Below are 16,919 nucleotides of genomic sequence, written 5' to 3'. Positions count from 1 at the left end.
GGCAACCCCCACCCTACAGGCCAAATCCAGTCCGAAGCCTATTTTTATAAATAAAGTTTTATTGGGGCACAGTTGTGCTCATTCAGTCTGAGGACTGCCCATGGCTGCTTCTGTGCTCCAACAGCAGCGTCGGGAGTTGTTGCAGAGCCAGTGGGGGGAGGGGGGGGATAAGCACGGGATGGTGCAGGCCACGCCTACAAGAAGCCATGAATCCCCACCCTTCCACCCCGTCCCTTCTCTCAACGGAAGCTGACACCACAGAGGGATAAGGTATTGTGGCCCGGAAGCAGAAGGAAAGGCATGGAAATAAACCACAGAAACCCCTCAACTCTTGGAGATGGAGGCATAAAATGCTGGCCCAGGATGCAACACAGATTCCGTGAGAAGTCTCCCTCCCCCAGGAGGAAGGCATGAAACTCTCTCCCACCAAAGCCCCACACAGAAGCAAGGCAGGCGTTGACTGCCACAGCGGGGAGAATTGGATTGTTGAGGATGCCCCTCCCCTAAGGCCCAGGCACACAGGTCTGCGCCAGGCTGAGGCGGAGCTAGGACAAGGCAGAGTCCTGCGCCCACCAGCCCAGAAGCTTCGAGCGGCCACAACAGCAGTGGACCAGGAACGAAAACACAACTGAAAGTGGAAAGTGGAGCCTTAAAACCCTCCAGCACCCCGGCCCTCACCCAACAGAGCATCCAAAGAGAAACCTGAAGCCTGTAGGGGCTGACAATGACCATGGCACCAACACAACCCAGGCCCAGCTAGGCTCCCGAGTACATCGATTCAACACCCCTCTGCAGCAGCCTCAGAGACGCGTGCCCGTGTCCAGACGTACCTGCTGCTTATCCCAGTCACTCATGACCTTCTACACACAACGCCCACCGTTCAGTCAACATGTGTGGGACACGAAAGGGAATGCCACCAGCTGTCAGGAGCCAGAGCAATGAACAGAACCGGACAGCTGGCTCAGACGTCGGAGCTATGACACCGAAACTCTGAAGTCATGATGGAATGCTCGTATCAGCTTTATGTGGAATCGCCAGAGACTCTTTTAGGGAAACGGGAAAAGGCTTGAAGAGAACACTTTACGAAAGAGGAACAGGGATGGCAAATTCGCACGTGAATAGCTGTTCACCGTCGTCGCTGGCCAGCAGGGAAATGCAAATGGAAGCCACGAGGCGAGACAGGAGACGCCCGGGAGAGTGACGCAAAGGAAACGGCCCGACCCTCCAGGGGTCCCCGTGATCCACAGTGGCACCTTCTGCAGGTTCAGCGCCCCCGCAGTCAACTGCCATCTAAAAACATGAAACAGCGAATTCCAGAAGTAAACCATTTGTGACTGTAAATTGCACACTATTCTGTGGACACGCTCCTGCCCTTCAGCCCCTGCATAGCTGTCTCAGTTATCAAGTTGGCTGCCGCAGTATCGCAGAGCTTGCGCTCACGATACCGTTATTTTACTTGGTAATGGCCCCAAAGCCATGCACATAACTTTGATTACAGTATATTGTTATAATTGTTCCATTTTATTATGGGTCATTGTTCATCTCTTATTGCACCTGGTTTATAAATTAAACTGTATCATACGTATCTGTGTACTGGGAAAACATAGTACTGGGCTAGCCAAAAAGTCTGTTATGTTTTTTCCATAAAATAAAAGACACGTTTTTCATTTTCACCAATAACTTTATTGATTTGGATATTTCGAGTATGTCAGCGATCTCCCGCTATTGGCTTCTAGTGGGTAGAGGCCAGGGGTGTTGCTAAACATCTTCCAATGCACCACACAGCCCCACAGCAAAAACTTCTTTGACCAAATGTCAATAGGACCAAGAAACTGCAAACCACTTTTGACACATTCAATCAGTCACAGCACCTTCTCCAGACACTGCACAAATCTTTGTTTGTGTTTCAGTGTGTTTTTACCTTTCTTGAAATAAAATATAATAAAGCATAATACACCAAAAATGTTGCACATTTTCTTCTGTCTTCAGTATTAAAGTGGCCACAAAAATTCACAAATTTTAATGTTTTTTTAATGCACGCTGATATGACAGCTGTCACAATACAGTCTAACAAAGTTGTTTGTAATGAAGTTAAAGACAAGTAAGTGCTACTAGAGCCATCGTAGGGAGCAAATGTAAGGGACTTTTTGGCCAACCCAATGTATAGAGAGGGTCCAGTACTATCTGTGGTTTTAGTCACCCCCTGGGGGTCTTCAAACATGTGCCCTGTGGATGGGGGGAAGACTGTCTCGAGTGCTGGCAAGGACGCAGAACCACTCTGTCCCTCACACTTCTTTTTCATTTTTTGTGGGGACACAGTGAAGCAGCAGCTCCAGAAACCTGCTGCGCAGTTTCCTAGGACGTTTAACACCCACCGACCCCATGTCCCAGCACCCTTGCTGCTGGGGATTTATCCTTGGGAAATAAAACTTAGTTCACGCAAAATCCTACTCATGAACGTTACTATCGGCTGCATTTGAAATAGCCAAAGACTGAAAACAGCCCCAATATTGCACAATGAGCTTCTCTAGTGTGTTCTCAGGAGGCACAAGTCCCCACCAGGGACACCCCTGCCGGTAACACAGTGTAGACGTCCTCTGCCTCCTCTGCTGCCTCGGGTTGAAAACGCCTACTTCTCGGTCCCCAACACCTCCTTCCTTTCACCTGGTAAAGTCTATCTCAAACCTGCATCCTCTGGTATACCTCGTTCCTGGAAGCCTGCTCGGTTCCCTAACAGGGATCACGGTAACCTCAGTATTGGATCTACCAAACTGACCTGCCCCCACCAGTAGCTACAGAAATCTATGCCAAACGCCTGTTTGACTACATCGACATTCCATAGCCCTCACAGGAGAAATGCAAGTGCATTTCATCGGTGCATGAGACCCGAAAAGGCTTGGATTCCTGTCTCTCCAGCCCCGTTTCTCAACCCTGCCCAGCCCCTATCTGAGGTGTCAGCAGCAGCAAACAAAGGTTGTTTCACGTCTAGTTTCTCCTCTCCCTCTCTCTCACCCCCTGAGCTCTGAGCCTGCTGTCGCGTGTGCCTACAATCGCTGTCCTTCGCTCCCTTTCCCCCTGACCTGTCCTTACTGGCCCTTCAGGGCTCGGCTCAGGAGCAAACTTCATACTGGCCTTCCCCACACCCCACCCATATTCTTGCCCAACTGGGAACCCCATTCACGTTTGCAAGAAATTGCACCAAAGGAACGGGAAAGCCTGATGTGAGCCTATTTTGGCTTCTCTGAGTATCAGAATTTCCTAGGATCTTGGACTGAATAAATTTTTAAAGGCAGGAGTAATAACATAGAAGTGATTAAGCCTTTAAAGTATACCTTTTGTTCCCCAGGCCCTGTTAATTACCATTTAGGAAAGGTTTATTTGCCATGTACTCAATTAGTTAGGTAACTAAATAGCTTTCTACTGATCAGGTAGAGCAGCATTTGCTTAATAGCAAATAACAAATGCTTATTTCCATTTAGAGCCTTCTCCCAGGTGTGGGTTTATTTAAGGCTGAGCTCCTGGGGTAAAAAAGAAATCGCACCTCAGTGCATTATAATTGTTCACATAGCCACTTTGGTCTAGAGAAGCACAAGCTTAGGGTTCCCCCCCCCCATTGTTTTAAGTTAAGGAATAAATAAGCCCAGAGAGAGGATCCCAGTTACTCCTGTATCCATTCATCCAGCCCGTTCCTGCCAGGAAAAGCCACAGGAAATTCCTCTGTGATGGGGCCACACCCAGAACTCAAGACGCTGCCCAGGTCTTCTGACACCTTTGTCGCAGTCCCCATGGGCTTGCCAGTGCTTCTGCTTGTTGTCACCTTCAGAGAAACGAAGAGAAAGGGACAGACAGGCACAAGGCTGGGAGTGCCACAGGCCCTTTGGGCATAGACTTTGCCATGTGACTGGCCAAGGGAAGCGCCTAGGAAGGGAACAGACAGGTCCCTTTCACTTTATAGTGAAAGTTTAGATGAGAATTCAATCAACTGAGAAGTGGAGGGAGGCCATTCGGGGCAGAGGGGATGCATGTCTGAAAACACAAATATGTGATCCAAATGGTGTCTGATCCAAAAGTGCCAGGTGGGGAATTTGGCAAGGCCAGATGGTAGAGAAGGCTTTTATGCTAACCGGCTGGGGGTGGGGGGTGGGTTGGCTCAGATCATCCCGTCCACACTGATGATTGATAAACAGACGATTTACCTCCCCAGTTCTCTATAGGAATAAAAGCAACATTTGTGGGTAGAGAAGACATATAAATATAAGGGACCGAAAGAGAAATCAGGGCAACCAGTGCAGGGGATGGAAGGAAGACTTAGGCCTGCACTTTAGCTTAGGGAATGAAAGAGAACAGATACAATGAGAACTGTGAACGGAGGGAGGGAGGGAGGAAGGAAGGAAAAAGGAGAAGAAGGAGGGAGGAAGGGAGGAAAGAGAGAGAAGGGAGGGAGGGAGAGTTAGGGAGAAGGAAAGAAAAGAAGAGATAAAAGAGAAAGGGAAAGAAAGCACGGGTGTGTGGTGAAGACCATGAACACTGATACCCAAAAGTCTGGGTTACAAGCCTGACTTGCCTCTGAATCTCAAGAAAATGTTCTATCCGCACTTAGTGTACTCATTCATAAAATGAGGGACTTGTTTTGTAGTTTTTTATTAGATTAGATAATCTTGAATACTTCGAATACTTAGCACCTACCCAAGGATTGAATAACTGCTTCATAGCATCCCTTAAGAGCTTAATAGCTTGCTCATTATAGACTGAGAGTGACAATTCTTTAAGCCATGGAGAGAACTCTGGTTATGTAAGATGTCACCATTGGGCTAAGTTGGGTGACAGGTACATGAAATCTCTTGGTAATGATTGTGCAGTTTCTTGTGAGTCTACTTCAAAATAAAAAGCTTCATTAAAAGAAAATGCCCTGGGGCCTTTGCCAACCCACTGCGACGATTCATTGTCAACAGGTATGTTCTGAGCACCACTGCACGCCCTACGCTGCTCCAGACGCCAGCCTCCCTCCTGTTCTAACACAAACAAATTTTCCAGCATTCACTGGAGTCATTAAGTGTGGTTTCCCAGCTCTTGCTATTCTTCTTTAGCAGAGGCACAGCAATAAACATAAACCACTAGAAACAGAAGTGTGAGTGCCCTAGCTTCATCCCCAAAGTGGGAGTTTCGCTGTCCGGCTGTTCCACGTTGTGAGGGCCTGGATCCCACCGAAGGCATCCTCTGTACTGCAGAGAGGGGGCTGTGCAGCCTTCTGTCCCAGCGGCTGAGCCGGTGAGTCCTCGGCCAGTCTCCAGGACCCATCCCACCTCTGCAGGCACCAAATGTGAACTGAAGGACTCGAATGAACTGAGGACTTCCGCTTGGTCTTCCGCACTATCATGGGGAAACCAACGTGCACTTGTTCCAACTGTCAAATGTATCCATTCCAAGTAAATACTGGGAGGGTGGGGAAATGGTCAGTGATGGGTCTTCAGGTCTGGCGGAGTATCCCACTGAGACCGGGGTTCTAGTTGTCACCTGGCCCCATGAGACTCTCCTCTTTAGTGGGGCCGTGACGACACTCCAGGCCTCTAGGTATCATGTCAACGTACACCCTTTGCTTGGCCCTCCTCAAAATATCTAAACATTCCTCTTTCCTCAGTGGAAAGCCACTCAGATAAGTGGCAACAGGTGCCTTCGGGGAAGGACTAGGGAATCATCACAGTGTGTAGACCTGACTCTACGGCCACCTCTTCACCACCTGCTCTGGCCTACGGGTGGGAGCCCCCCCGCCCGAGCTTTCTCATAATGCTGATACCCCTCTCCCCAGTACTTTCCTGGTGAACTTGGGGAACGATGTGTCTTCTGAGACTTTCTAGGGAAGAGAATTCTCTGATGGGTCTTCTGGCTTCACAGGATTTTTCAATTACAGCATGTCCATTTCCCGTGGCCTATTTATTTATTCATCATTTCTCTACTGCCTACCGGGCCAACCCAGGCATTTCCACCGTGTTTAGGAAATACCATTGATCTCTCCAAGCTTCTAACATCTACCCTAGCAATGAGTTTGCCCCGGTTCTTGGGTCCTCGACGGTATTACATCCCATGTCCCAAGGAAGTGACCCCATGTCAACGAATTCTTGCTTATCTGGTTTTAAGTGCCAGTCCCACCCATCACTCAGCAGAGAGTCCCCGCGGCACTGCTTTGAGGAAGACGCTGGTCCGCATGATCAACAGTGACATCTGTCATCAAGGGGAGAGAGAGCCTCCGCACATCCGAATCTTCCTGTTGCTGCTGTAGCCATTGGCTCATCTTACACAGTCTGCGAATATAGGGCCGAGTACGAGGGTCACAGAGCACAGAGGCTCCGACCTTGGCCTCGGTTCCTCTCCAGTCTGATAAAGTGAATTGAATGGATAGATCATGTGCTTCACTTTTCCAAGGGCAGGTATTTAAAAAGGAAAGAAAGAAGAGGAACCTAGGAAGAGAGGGGCCGCAATGGGTGGTAGGGAGGGAACAAGAGGTGCAAGCTATAAAATAGTGGGTGCAACAAAGAGAATTTTGAGGGGCTTCTTGAAGACAAATATTCTCCTTTGCTCGATTTTGCCTTTTATTGATCCAGAGTCCTTGTTTTAGCACAGGTCTGACCCCCCTTAAATCTTCTCTTCTGTGTCATAAAGTGTCAGCTCTGCAATCAGTATGACTCCTCTCCAGTCCCTACCTAAGTCCCTCCTAGGGGGCTGCCTCTAGGTGGTAACAAGCTCCAATGACAAAAGCCAAGGAAGAGACTCCTGCCTTGCCTTCCTTTTCCTTCAACAGCCTCCTGATACATTCGGGGGCAGGGTGGGGGGAATCTTGCAGGAACTCATTTCCATCGTGGCATGGCAGCAAATCTGAAAGGGACTAGAATTAATCCTCTGTGTGTTTTGTTTTGTTTTGTTTCAGACTCTTTCACGGGACTGGTTAACATCTTGACGGATATTATCTGGCGATTCACGGGAGACTTCATGGCGCCTGACCTGGTTTGCCGAGTGGTCCGCTATTTGCAGGTGCGTGGCGCCTTCCAGACGCGATGGGGCACACTGACCGCGAAATCGGCTCTGGGATTCGCGGTGGGAAAGCGACACAGAACCTCACACGCCCACGCAACACACGGCTTGCTCCCTTCTCGTTGAGAGGACGAGCAACATTTGTAGTATTTTTTTTAATGTTTTGCTTTGGCTAAAAATAAGACACATAAAGAAAATGCAAATAAGCAATCATAAGAATATCAACATTCATATTGCAAGCATTAAATAAAATTTCCATGTTAATGGAATGTTAATGCTAAAGTTAAAGCTTTTGATGTAGCTTGGCTGTCTCAGCACATTCAGGGTGTTACAATGAAAATACTACAGAGTAGGTAGCTTTATAAATACCATTTATTTCTCACAGTTCTGGAGGCCAGAAGTCTGAGACCAGTGTGCCGATGTGGTCCAGCGAGGGCCCTTTTTCAGACTGCTGGCTTCCCATTATAGCCTCCTGTTGCAGAAGGGGCAGGGGAGCTCCGGGCTCTCTGATTATGGCACTAATCCCACTCATAAGGGCTCCACCCTCAGCACCTAATGGCTTCTCGAAGCCCCACCTCCTAACGCCAGCACTCAGGGCCCTAGGACTCCAACAGTGAACCTGGGAGAGGCATAAACATTCAGACCATACATAGCACTAAGTAATCTCCAGGAAAAAAATTAATATCTTTTTGCTTTTTTCCCCCTTCAAACTAACCCAATACTGGCTACTGTTCCTTTTGAATAAAAATGTTAGCAGTTTATTAGAGTATAGGTATTAACTCTAGTAGTTTTAACTTATGTTTCTTGTATTACCATCTCAATTGGACCTTTTCAAGTATCTATTGAATTGAATTTCTTGTTCTCTAAGTTGCTTATTATCCTTTTTCAATTCTTTAATAACTGGCATACTTATTTTCTCCATTATTGCTGATATCTATTTTTAGATTAAAGGCACTTACACTTTTCCTATTGAATAAGCTTCAATGTAAAAATATAATTGCAATATATATATATTTGGTGTAAAATATTATCTACATACCATATACATATATTTCATTATTAATACATCATGCATGTATAAAATAGATTAAGACACTTCAACTTAGCATGGAAAGAATGAATATTTTATAACGGGTGTTAGGGTTGATGTGTTCTGTTCCTGAGTTCTTAAAATGATTTCCCATTAATACATTTTATTTCCGATGCCAGTACTTCAGGTCTCAAGTACTGAAGCTTTATAGGGTATAATACGTTTCTGGCAAACCTTATCCTGTTAAATTCCAATTGTCAGTATGACTTTTTAAAGAATCTTTGCATCATATTTGTAAGTGAGATTATGATTTTCACTTGCTCTGTCATTTTCAGATCTCGATAATGGAGTTATTCCATGTTCCGAAAATAGAGAATAGTTACAATTAAAAATCTTCTTTTGTGCTCTGGGCCTATCCTTCAAAGTTTAGCAGACACCGAAGAGCCCTTATTACTTTCTGGGGCTGGTGTTTTCTCGGGGGTAATGTTTTACAACACATTTCTTCTTGGGGATTTTTACTTCCTAGTAGATAAATGTTTTCAACTGCTTGTTCTATCAGTTGATGAGAAACAAATTACACCAAGACTTAGTGGCCTGAAACAGGTACCATTTGTTATCTCCCAGCGACTGTTAGCCAAGAACTCGGGAACAGCCTCCCCCGGCAGGTCTCTCTAAAGGCTATCACCAGGTTCAGCAGGCGCCCGCCCGGGACTGCAGTCACTGGAAGGTTTGACTTGGACCCTGCACAACTCAGGTTTGAGGTGGCCACTCACCGAGCAGGCAAGTTAGTGTAGCTTGTAACAGAACATTCCGTTCTTCCGCCCCAGGGCCTCTCCACAAATATCCCTGTGCCCTCACCACAGTGCACTCCGCTTTCCCGGGAACCGGCGACCCAAAGGAGCATGGGAGCAGAGGCATGTGAACTCCTCCCACAGGTTACACATCATCACCTCCACGTTATTCTGTCGAGAGCAGAAGTCAGACCTGATTCCCAGTGGAGATGAGGGGACCACAGAAGGAGTGAAGCCAGCAGGCGCGGGTCCCTGGGCACATCTTGGAGGCGGGCTGCCACGCTTAACTTCACATTTTTCAAAAACACAGGATAGCCTATGTTTTTCCCAATAACTAACTTAAATAACATCTCCTTTGATCCAGAGTTATTTATGTCAGTAACATTCCTTTTCATCGTTTGTGTAATGAATATCAAAACAACACTTTATATAAAATATATTCTAACTAACAAAGGAAATTCTGACAATTCTCTACTCCATAAAGTCAGAAGAAACTGTTTAAAATCTGTCGGAGTCAAAATGGTAAGCATTCTGGAAATTAAACAAAGCTTTGCAATAATCCAGGGAGCACGCATTCAATAAAATGTCTGAATCTTTGTAAGAAAAATGGTGTTTGTGGCGTTCTAGTTTGCACTGGTCTCATCCTCCAGCCTCCAGCTTTGTGGCGGCCTTGACAATGAACAGCTTGCCTTTACAGTGAAAACAAATAACCCAGCAACCATGAGAGAGAGGGAGAGGGCCAGAGCTCTTGAGACACCTCATTCCCGGGAAATCGTCAGTATTCGATTGTCTGGCGGTGCTTTGTGAGACCCTACTTGCCCAGCTGCCTGCATTTTACTTGATTCCGAACTCACGCGCTGTGAAGAGCCTCCCACCTGGGGGCATCTGTCAAAACCAATCACAGGCAACAGGTTAACTTCGTGAGCGCCTGAGGTGTTGGATGGGAGTTGGTGGGAACAGCAGACTGACCCGAAGCTTAAGAACAGAAGCTGACTTGACTTTGGGTGGTGAAAACACAATGGAATATACGGATGATGTGTCATAGAAGTGTACCTGTGAAACTTATACAGTCTTATTACCCAATGTCATCCCAGTAAGTTTAATAAAATTTAAAAAAGAAATATAAACCGTATTTGGAAAAAAAATAAGTGGAGTAGTGAGGTATTCAGAGGAGCTCTGGACACCCCGACAGAGTCCCGAGGACCTGCAGGCCAGGAGCAGGCTCGGGACTGGGCCGGTGCTCAGGAAGAAACACAGGAGGATGAAGCTCTTCCTGTTGGCTGACCTTGAAGCTTTGTGCAAGCAGGAAGGGAAGGCAAAGGCCGAGCTGCTGGTCATCTGTCTGAGTGTCAACACTGTGCCCCAACATCCACGCAGAGACTCTCAGCGGTGGCTGGAAGACATATTGGTCTAGGGCATGCATTCGTTGATTCGAACACGCCCGTGTGGGGCATGAGGGACGCTGGGCTGTGCGCAAGGGCTGAGAGCTCGTGGGAGATCTCTGTACCTTCCACTCAGGTTGGTTGTGAACCTCAAGCCAGGCTAAAAAGTATATTTTTAAAAATGAAATAAAATTGCCAAGAACTGTGGGACAATTACAAAACATGTTAAAAAATTAATATAGTCCATTATATCAAAAAGGTGAAGAAAACTTATATAATCAAATCCACAGACACAGAACAGCATTCGACAAAATTTAATACCCATTTATGATTAAAAAAAAGAAAAGACAAACCTCTCAGGAATCTGTGCAGAGTGGGAAACCTCCTTAACTTGATAAAGACTGTGCACAGAAAACCTACAGAGAACCTCATAGTTAACGGTAAGAAACCAGAAGATTCCTCCTGAGCCTGAGACCAAGGCAAGGGTGTTTCTCTCTCTGTTCCTCTTCAGACTACACTGAGGTAGCCAACAGGACACAAAAAATGAAATTACAGGTTTGCAGGTGGAAAAAACAAAATAAAAAGAACTTTGTTTACAGATGACAAGATTGCCTATAAAAAAATCCAAAATAATAGAAAATTCTGAAGGATTATTCAGTGAAAATAGCAAGGTTCAGAGTACAAAATTAGTATATAAAAGTTCATTTTTTTCATATATCAGCAATAAAAATTTGAATTTAAAATTAAAAACACAACAGCCTTTATGTTACCGCCAAAATATGAAATACTGAGATATAAATTTAACAAAATATGTTCAAGATAAATATTAAAAACCTACAAAACTCTGATGAGAGAAATCAAACACCTAAATAAATGGGTAGATATTTCATGTTCATAGAGAGGAAGAGTCACTATTGTTAAGATGTCAATTCTTTCCAGTGTGATTTATAAATTTGATGCAATCCCAATCAAAACCCCACCAAGCTGTTTTACAGATACAGACAAACTAAAGTTTATATGGATAGGTAAGACACAGAAAAACCCACACAATACTGAAGAACGAGTTTGGGAGACTGGCATTGTCTGATTTCAAGACTCACTATAAAGCCATAGTAATCCAGACAGGCTGAAATTGGTGCAAGGATCAACAAGTAGATCAATGGAACAGAACAGACCCCAGAAACAGATGCACACAAATACAACAAGGGAACAAAGTCAGTTCGATGGAGAAAGGATAGGACCTGCTCAAGAAATGGTGCTGGAGTCAATGGACAGCTACATGAGGACGAAGCAAGGGGAGGAGGGAGAGGAGGCGGAGAATCTAACCTTCCACCTTCCACAAAAACTGACTCAATACGGATCATAGACCTGAATGAAACATGCATTGCTGTAAAACTACTAGAAGACAACACAGAAAACCTAGGGGACTTCGGGTGTCTCAATGACTTTGTAGGTGTGATCAAAAAGTTGGATTTCATGAAAATCATCAACTTTTCTGTGAAGGACACTGTTAAGAGACCAAGAAGACAAGGCACAGAATTAGAAGAATATCTGCAATACACATACTTGAAGAAGGCTTTACATGCAAATAAGCAAGGAACTCTTAAGACTCAACAATAAGAAAATGAATAACTCACCCAAAAATGAGCAATAGATCTGAACAGACACTTCACTAAAGAAGATACACGGGTGACAAACAAGCACATGGAAAGAAGTTCAATACTATATGGCATTAGAGAATTGCAAATTAGAATGACAATGAGATACCACCATATACCTATTAGAATGGCCCAAATCCAAAAAAACGGATCGCACGAAATGCTAGAGAGAATGTGTAGCAACAGGAACTCTTTCATTCCTTGTGGGAATGCCAATGGTACCACCACTTTAGAAGACAGTTTGCCATTTTCTTGTGAAATTGGACGTGCTCTTACCATGTGATCTAGCAATTGCGTTTCCGTTATTCACCCAATTGAGTTGGATGACTTATGTCCGCACAGAAACCTGCACAAGAATCTTTAGAGCTGTTTTATTCATTATTGCCAAAAACTGGAAGCCAGATGTTCCTCAAAAGCTGAATGGGTCAACTTTGGTTCATCCATGCAATAAAATATTATTCAGCAATAAAACAAAATAGGCTATCAAGCCACAGAAAAATTGAGGTTAAGTAAACTACGATATATCCATGTAATGAAATATTTCACAATAAAAAACGAGCTATTGAGGTGTGAAAAGTCACAGAGAAATCTTGAATGTTTATTGCTCAGTGAAGAAGCCCATCTGCAAAGCCTACTTGACTGTGTGATCACAACTACTCAACATTCTGGAAAAGACAAAACTATGGTGACAGTAAAACAGATCAGTGGTCGTCAGGGATTTAGAGGGATTGAATGAAGCACAAAGCGCGGGGGAGTTTTAGGCCAGTGAAAGTTTCTCGTATGATGCTGCGACGGTGGGTGCCTGACATGACGCGCTCATCACACCCCGTACGACGTATGACACCAAGGGTGAGCCTCCATGTGAACCATGGACTTCAGTTAACAACAGTGTGTCCGTGCGCGTGCCCCGACTGTGAAACCCAGCCTCACTAACGTAAGATAAGGGAAAGTGTGGGGGGCGGGGGCGGGGCAGAGGATTAATGTGGGAACTTTCTGTACCCTACCTGCTCATTTTTATGTTGTTGAAAATCTAAAATTGTTCTAAAAACATAATGTACACTAAATTGTTTTAAAGTCGGCCCAGGAATCCTCCTTGAAAGGAACCCCATCTGGCATTTTAAAAAATACAATTTATCTAAGCTTCTTTTATTTAAGTCTCACGTCTCTAAGATTCTATTTGGCTTTACATTTCCTAGGTCATTTTTGTCGGAGCTGAGGGGTGGGGTAGTGAAAATGCAAACATATGTCCTCACGCTGACGCCTGTTCTCCAAATGGCGCCCCATATGCTGTCGGTGTGCGGAATCCTCATTGTTGGCATTTATGAATCGACTATAATTGGACTTTGATTTCCTCCTTGACTCAAGTTTAATTATAAGGGTATTTAAATTTTCAAGTGGGATTCAAAAAACATAATACGAACTTCAGTTTTTACTGCTGGTTTTAAATATGTAAATCGTGTAAGTTCCGCTTTTTGGAATCTAGTGAGCGTTTTTTCCTTCCTAGTCTAGTCTATGACCAATTTTTGAAATGTTACCTAGATAGTTTACAATAATATATATTCTGCTTGAGGTTTAATTCTTTTCTGTGCGTTACTATGTTTTTCCTCTGTCTGACTATGAACATTTTAGTACAACAGTTTGTTTATATTTAGTGTTATGTGGTTTGCATAAGTTTGTTTTTTCTTGCTATAATATATCTTTTGTTAATATAAACAATCCCTTTATCCCATGTAGTGCTCTGCACCTTGAATTTAATTTGTCTAAGAGTACTATCGTAAGGAATGCCTCCTTCTAGTTTCTGCTTGCTGGATCTACCTTTGGCCATTATTCCACGTGTAACCTGTGATGATCACTTGGTTTTAGAGGTTTTTCTTCTAAACAGCACATGGCTGAGGAGGTGACATCGAAGAGGGGACGGGGAAGAGAGCTCCCAAGGGCAAAACCCTCTCTGCTGTCCCCTCCTCAGCTGCGAGTGGCCCGCCGTGACAACTGTGCACTCCTGGGTCACACACGGAAATCCCAGCTTTCTCCAGGGAGACAGTGGTTGGGTTCGGGGAGTTAAACTTGGCCATCGTTTTTGGTCCTGCCCCTGTGGCACCGTTTTAGCACGAGGAGAATTTCCCCTTCTACTCCTCACGGAGGCTTGCATCTCCAGTCTGTCCTCAGAACCCCCGCCCTGTGGCACATCTGCGGAAGTGACATAGAAATAAAAAGAAGAAAGGACAAAAAGTCCAGTTGCTTGGTATTTGTCTGAGCCAGGGGAGAAAAAAATAACAAAAAAGCATAGATTCAGATAAAGGTTATTGCCAGAGTCACATTAATTCTATTTTAGAAAAAACTTCAGGCACTCGCCTGCCGACTTCAGTCTTCGTGTTTCTCTCCGACGTGCTCTGGACTTAACCCAGGGGTCATAAAGCAGAGATGCGGCTGGGCTCCTCGTGAAAAACAGAGGCCCGAAGTTAGCTGGCAGTTCTTCACCTTGACCGTCCTTTCAGAGCTTTCTCATTCAATTACATTTTGAGTGTGCTCTTCACATAAGAGATATTAAGGTCTTATATCCTCATTTCCTCCTCTGCAAAGTATGCAAATAACACTGCACACAGGGTAATTAAAGGGCATGGGCAAGGTTAATGCAAGAGAGGGTGGGGAGGAGGAAGAGGAGACCCGAGGCCCCGCCGCGGGGAACGGCTCTGCCGGAGACGGAGGTGGGACAGGGGCGCTGTCAGCTCAGCCGGGAGAAGGGGTTTAAACCAGCCCCGTCACCCCCAAACCCTTCTTCTTTCAGCATCTCTCAACAGCTCACGCTGGTCAAAGGCAAAAAACAAAAAAACAAAAACAAAACACTTCTGTTTCTAATTATTCTGGAGTGTCTTTTGTGGCAGAGAAAATCAGTTCAGCCTTCCAAGTCAGTCACCAAGGAATGTGCGACGTGAGTGCCCCAAGAGGGGCTGGTCCCGAAACGTGGCGCCTCCAAGAAGCTGCGGGAGTGTGGGAGCCAGGAGTGAGCGGGACGCATGCGCAGTGGAGCCCACAAACAAGGCGGAGGCAGCCGCAGGAGCAGCAGCCATCTGCATCCTGGGGCTGGAGTCGGTCTTCCTCTGCCTAACCCAGTTCCCATCCCCCCGCCCCGGGGTTCAGTGCCCAGGTTTCTCCGCCACACAAAACCCCTGAACTTTGCACGGTGGGCCTTCCCTCCCTCTGCGAGGTCACACAGCTCCTCCCGTTTCTGTCCCCAGGTTGTGCTGCTCTACGCCTCCACCTACGTCCTGGTGTCGCTCAGCATAGACAGGTACCACGCCATCGTCTACCCCATGAAGTTCCTGCAAGGAGGTGAGCTGCCTCGGCCAACTGCTGTTTCCTCGGGAATCGTGCTCCGGGGAGGCTGGGGCTGTTTTCATGGCTAATGCTCTTGGTGATGGTTCTCTTCCTCCCCCTTTCTTCTCCTCCACCCCCTTCAATTCTGGGTCTGACTGTCCAGAAAAAAGTAAAAAAGGAAGGTCGGTGCCTGGAAAAATGCTGGCGGTTCCCATGGATGGCCAGGACCCACTAGCAAAGGGGGTTTGCTGCCCATTCACCTTCCGCTAATGCCTCCAGATTCTCCCTCAGAGCCACGCCCATACACACACCTGTCTGAAGCAAGGAACGCTCCCGCCTCACCTTGTTCATGTTCCAGAAACAAGCACCTTGCCCTCTTTCCCCCCAAACCAAAGAAATAATCGGAAAGGTGTCTTTAACTGATAATCGTCCTGGAAAGAAGGGGCGTCCTCCTTGGCCCAGGGTTAGGGAGGTATTCCTGCAAGAAGGAAGCCGAGGGGAGGGAGGGGAGGCTGAAACCACGGACAGCCCATAATGCCCGCAGCTGACGCTGCAGCAGTGCCCAGAGTGCTCCCTGAACAGGTCATGCAGGAAGGGCTCTGGGAAACCGCAGGGCAGGTCCTGGGCATGGTAAGGGGGGTTCATCTCTGCTTCCAGGTAGTGGGGTGCTGGGTCTGAAGAGGCAGAGCGGCACTCCTGGGAGCAGGGGTGCCCTGGAGGGACAGTGGGTACCCAGCCGAGGGACTACTCTTCGTTACTCTGCCCACAGGTAGGGCCCGCTCTGCACCAGGACCCCCGAAAGCAAGTAAGAACCCAACATTTAGCAACCCACGCTACACGCTCCAAACCAGGCTGCGAACGCTGATAAAGACCCTAACGTGAAATCTTGACTGCAGGCGTAATCAAATATCATTTTTTAAAATGTGACAAAAGCCAAACTGTGGAAAATAGACAACATATTTAGAATACCATTCTGCAGAATTTACACCTAAGCAAACGGAGTTAATAGGGCAAGCAGAACTTGAGAATAAGGAGAACTAATGTCATCAGAGACCACTGAATACATCGGATAGCGTCGGCACAGATCCTTTGAATGGCAACTCCACAAGATCTAATTAAACATAAAATGTGCAGCCCTTTGAAACAGAAGTTCCACTCCTTGGTACCCTCCCCAGGGAAGCACCCCCGTGTGCGTGCAGACATGCGTTGCGTCTTGCTGCACTGCTTAGCGTGGCGGGGAATTTGATGCTAACCTTGAAGGAATGCTTAGCTACGCTTGGGTGTATCGATTGCACACTAGGTGCCTTTCGTGACTGGGAGTTCTTTATGTATGTCAGGCACTTAAATGCTCTCAACAGCTCTGTGGGGTGGGTTCTATTATTAGCTGCATCTCCCTGTCTGGGCAATTACAATTCAGAAAGTAAAAGTAACTTGCCCCAAGTTACTCAACTAGTAGGTGCAGGGGCAGGATTTGAACTCAGACAGTGGGGGTCTAGCTCAGTTGCCCTTGACTAGTACATACCCTCAATGAGAATGTGGTAGACCCATGGGCAGTAATGTGCATTGACAAAAAAACCCCACAAAAACCTATATCTCATTTTCTGTCATAAAACAGCGTGCAGCATAATCCATGCAGTATGATAAAACTAACATAAAGGACAACTCAGAGCAATACTAGGTGTCGTGAGAGGGGGACAGAGCGGGAGCGCACGGGAAG

General features: G+C 46.1%; 1 protein-coding gene across 1 annotated transcript in view; it reads left to right on the top strand.

Moving 5' to 3' along the window:
• Nucleotides 1-16,919, top strand: part of NPSR1 (neuropeptide S receptor 1) — a 101,354-nt gene that overhangs the window by 59,693 nt on the left and 24,742 nt on the right. Inside the window, exons 3-4 of the mRNA XM_045828423.1 lie at nt 6,923-7,026; nt 15,124-15,217. Of these exons, the coding sequence (XP_045684379.1) occupies nt 6,923-7,026; nt 15,124-15,217 (198 nt within the window). The remainder of the gene's footprint in view (nt 1-6,922; nt 7,027-15,123; nt 15,218-16,919) is intronic.

The sequence above is a fragment of the Phyllostomus hastatus genome, unplaced genomic scaffold (genome assembly GCF_019186645.2).
Source record: "Phyllostomus hastatus isolate PE091 unplaced genomic scaffold, TTU_PhHast_1.1 phas_scaffold_78, whole genome shotgun sequence".
Lineage (NCBI taxonomy): Eukaryota > Metazoa > Chordata > Mammalia > Chiroptera > Phyllostomidae > Phyllostomus > Phyllostomus hastatus.
The sequence above is the reverse complement of the archived record's forward strand: the minus strand, read 5'-3'. Positions and strand labels throughout refer to the sequence as shown.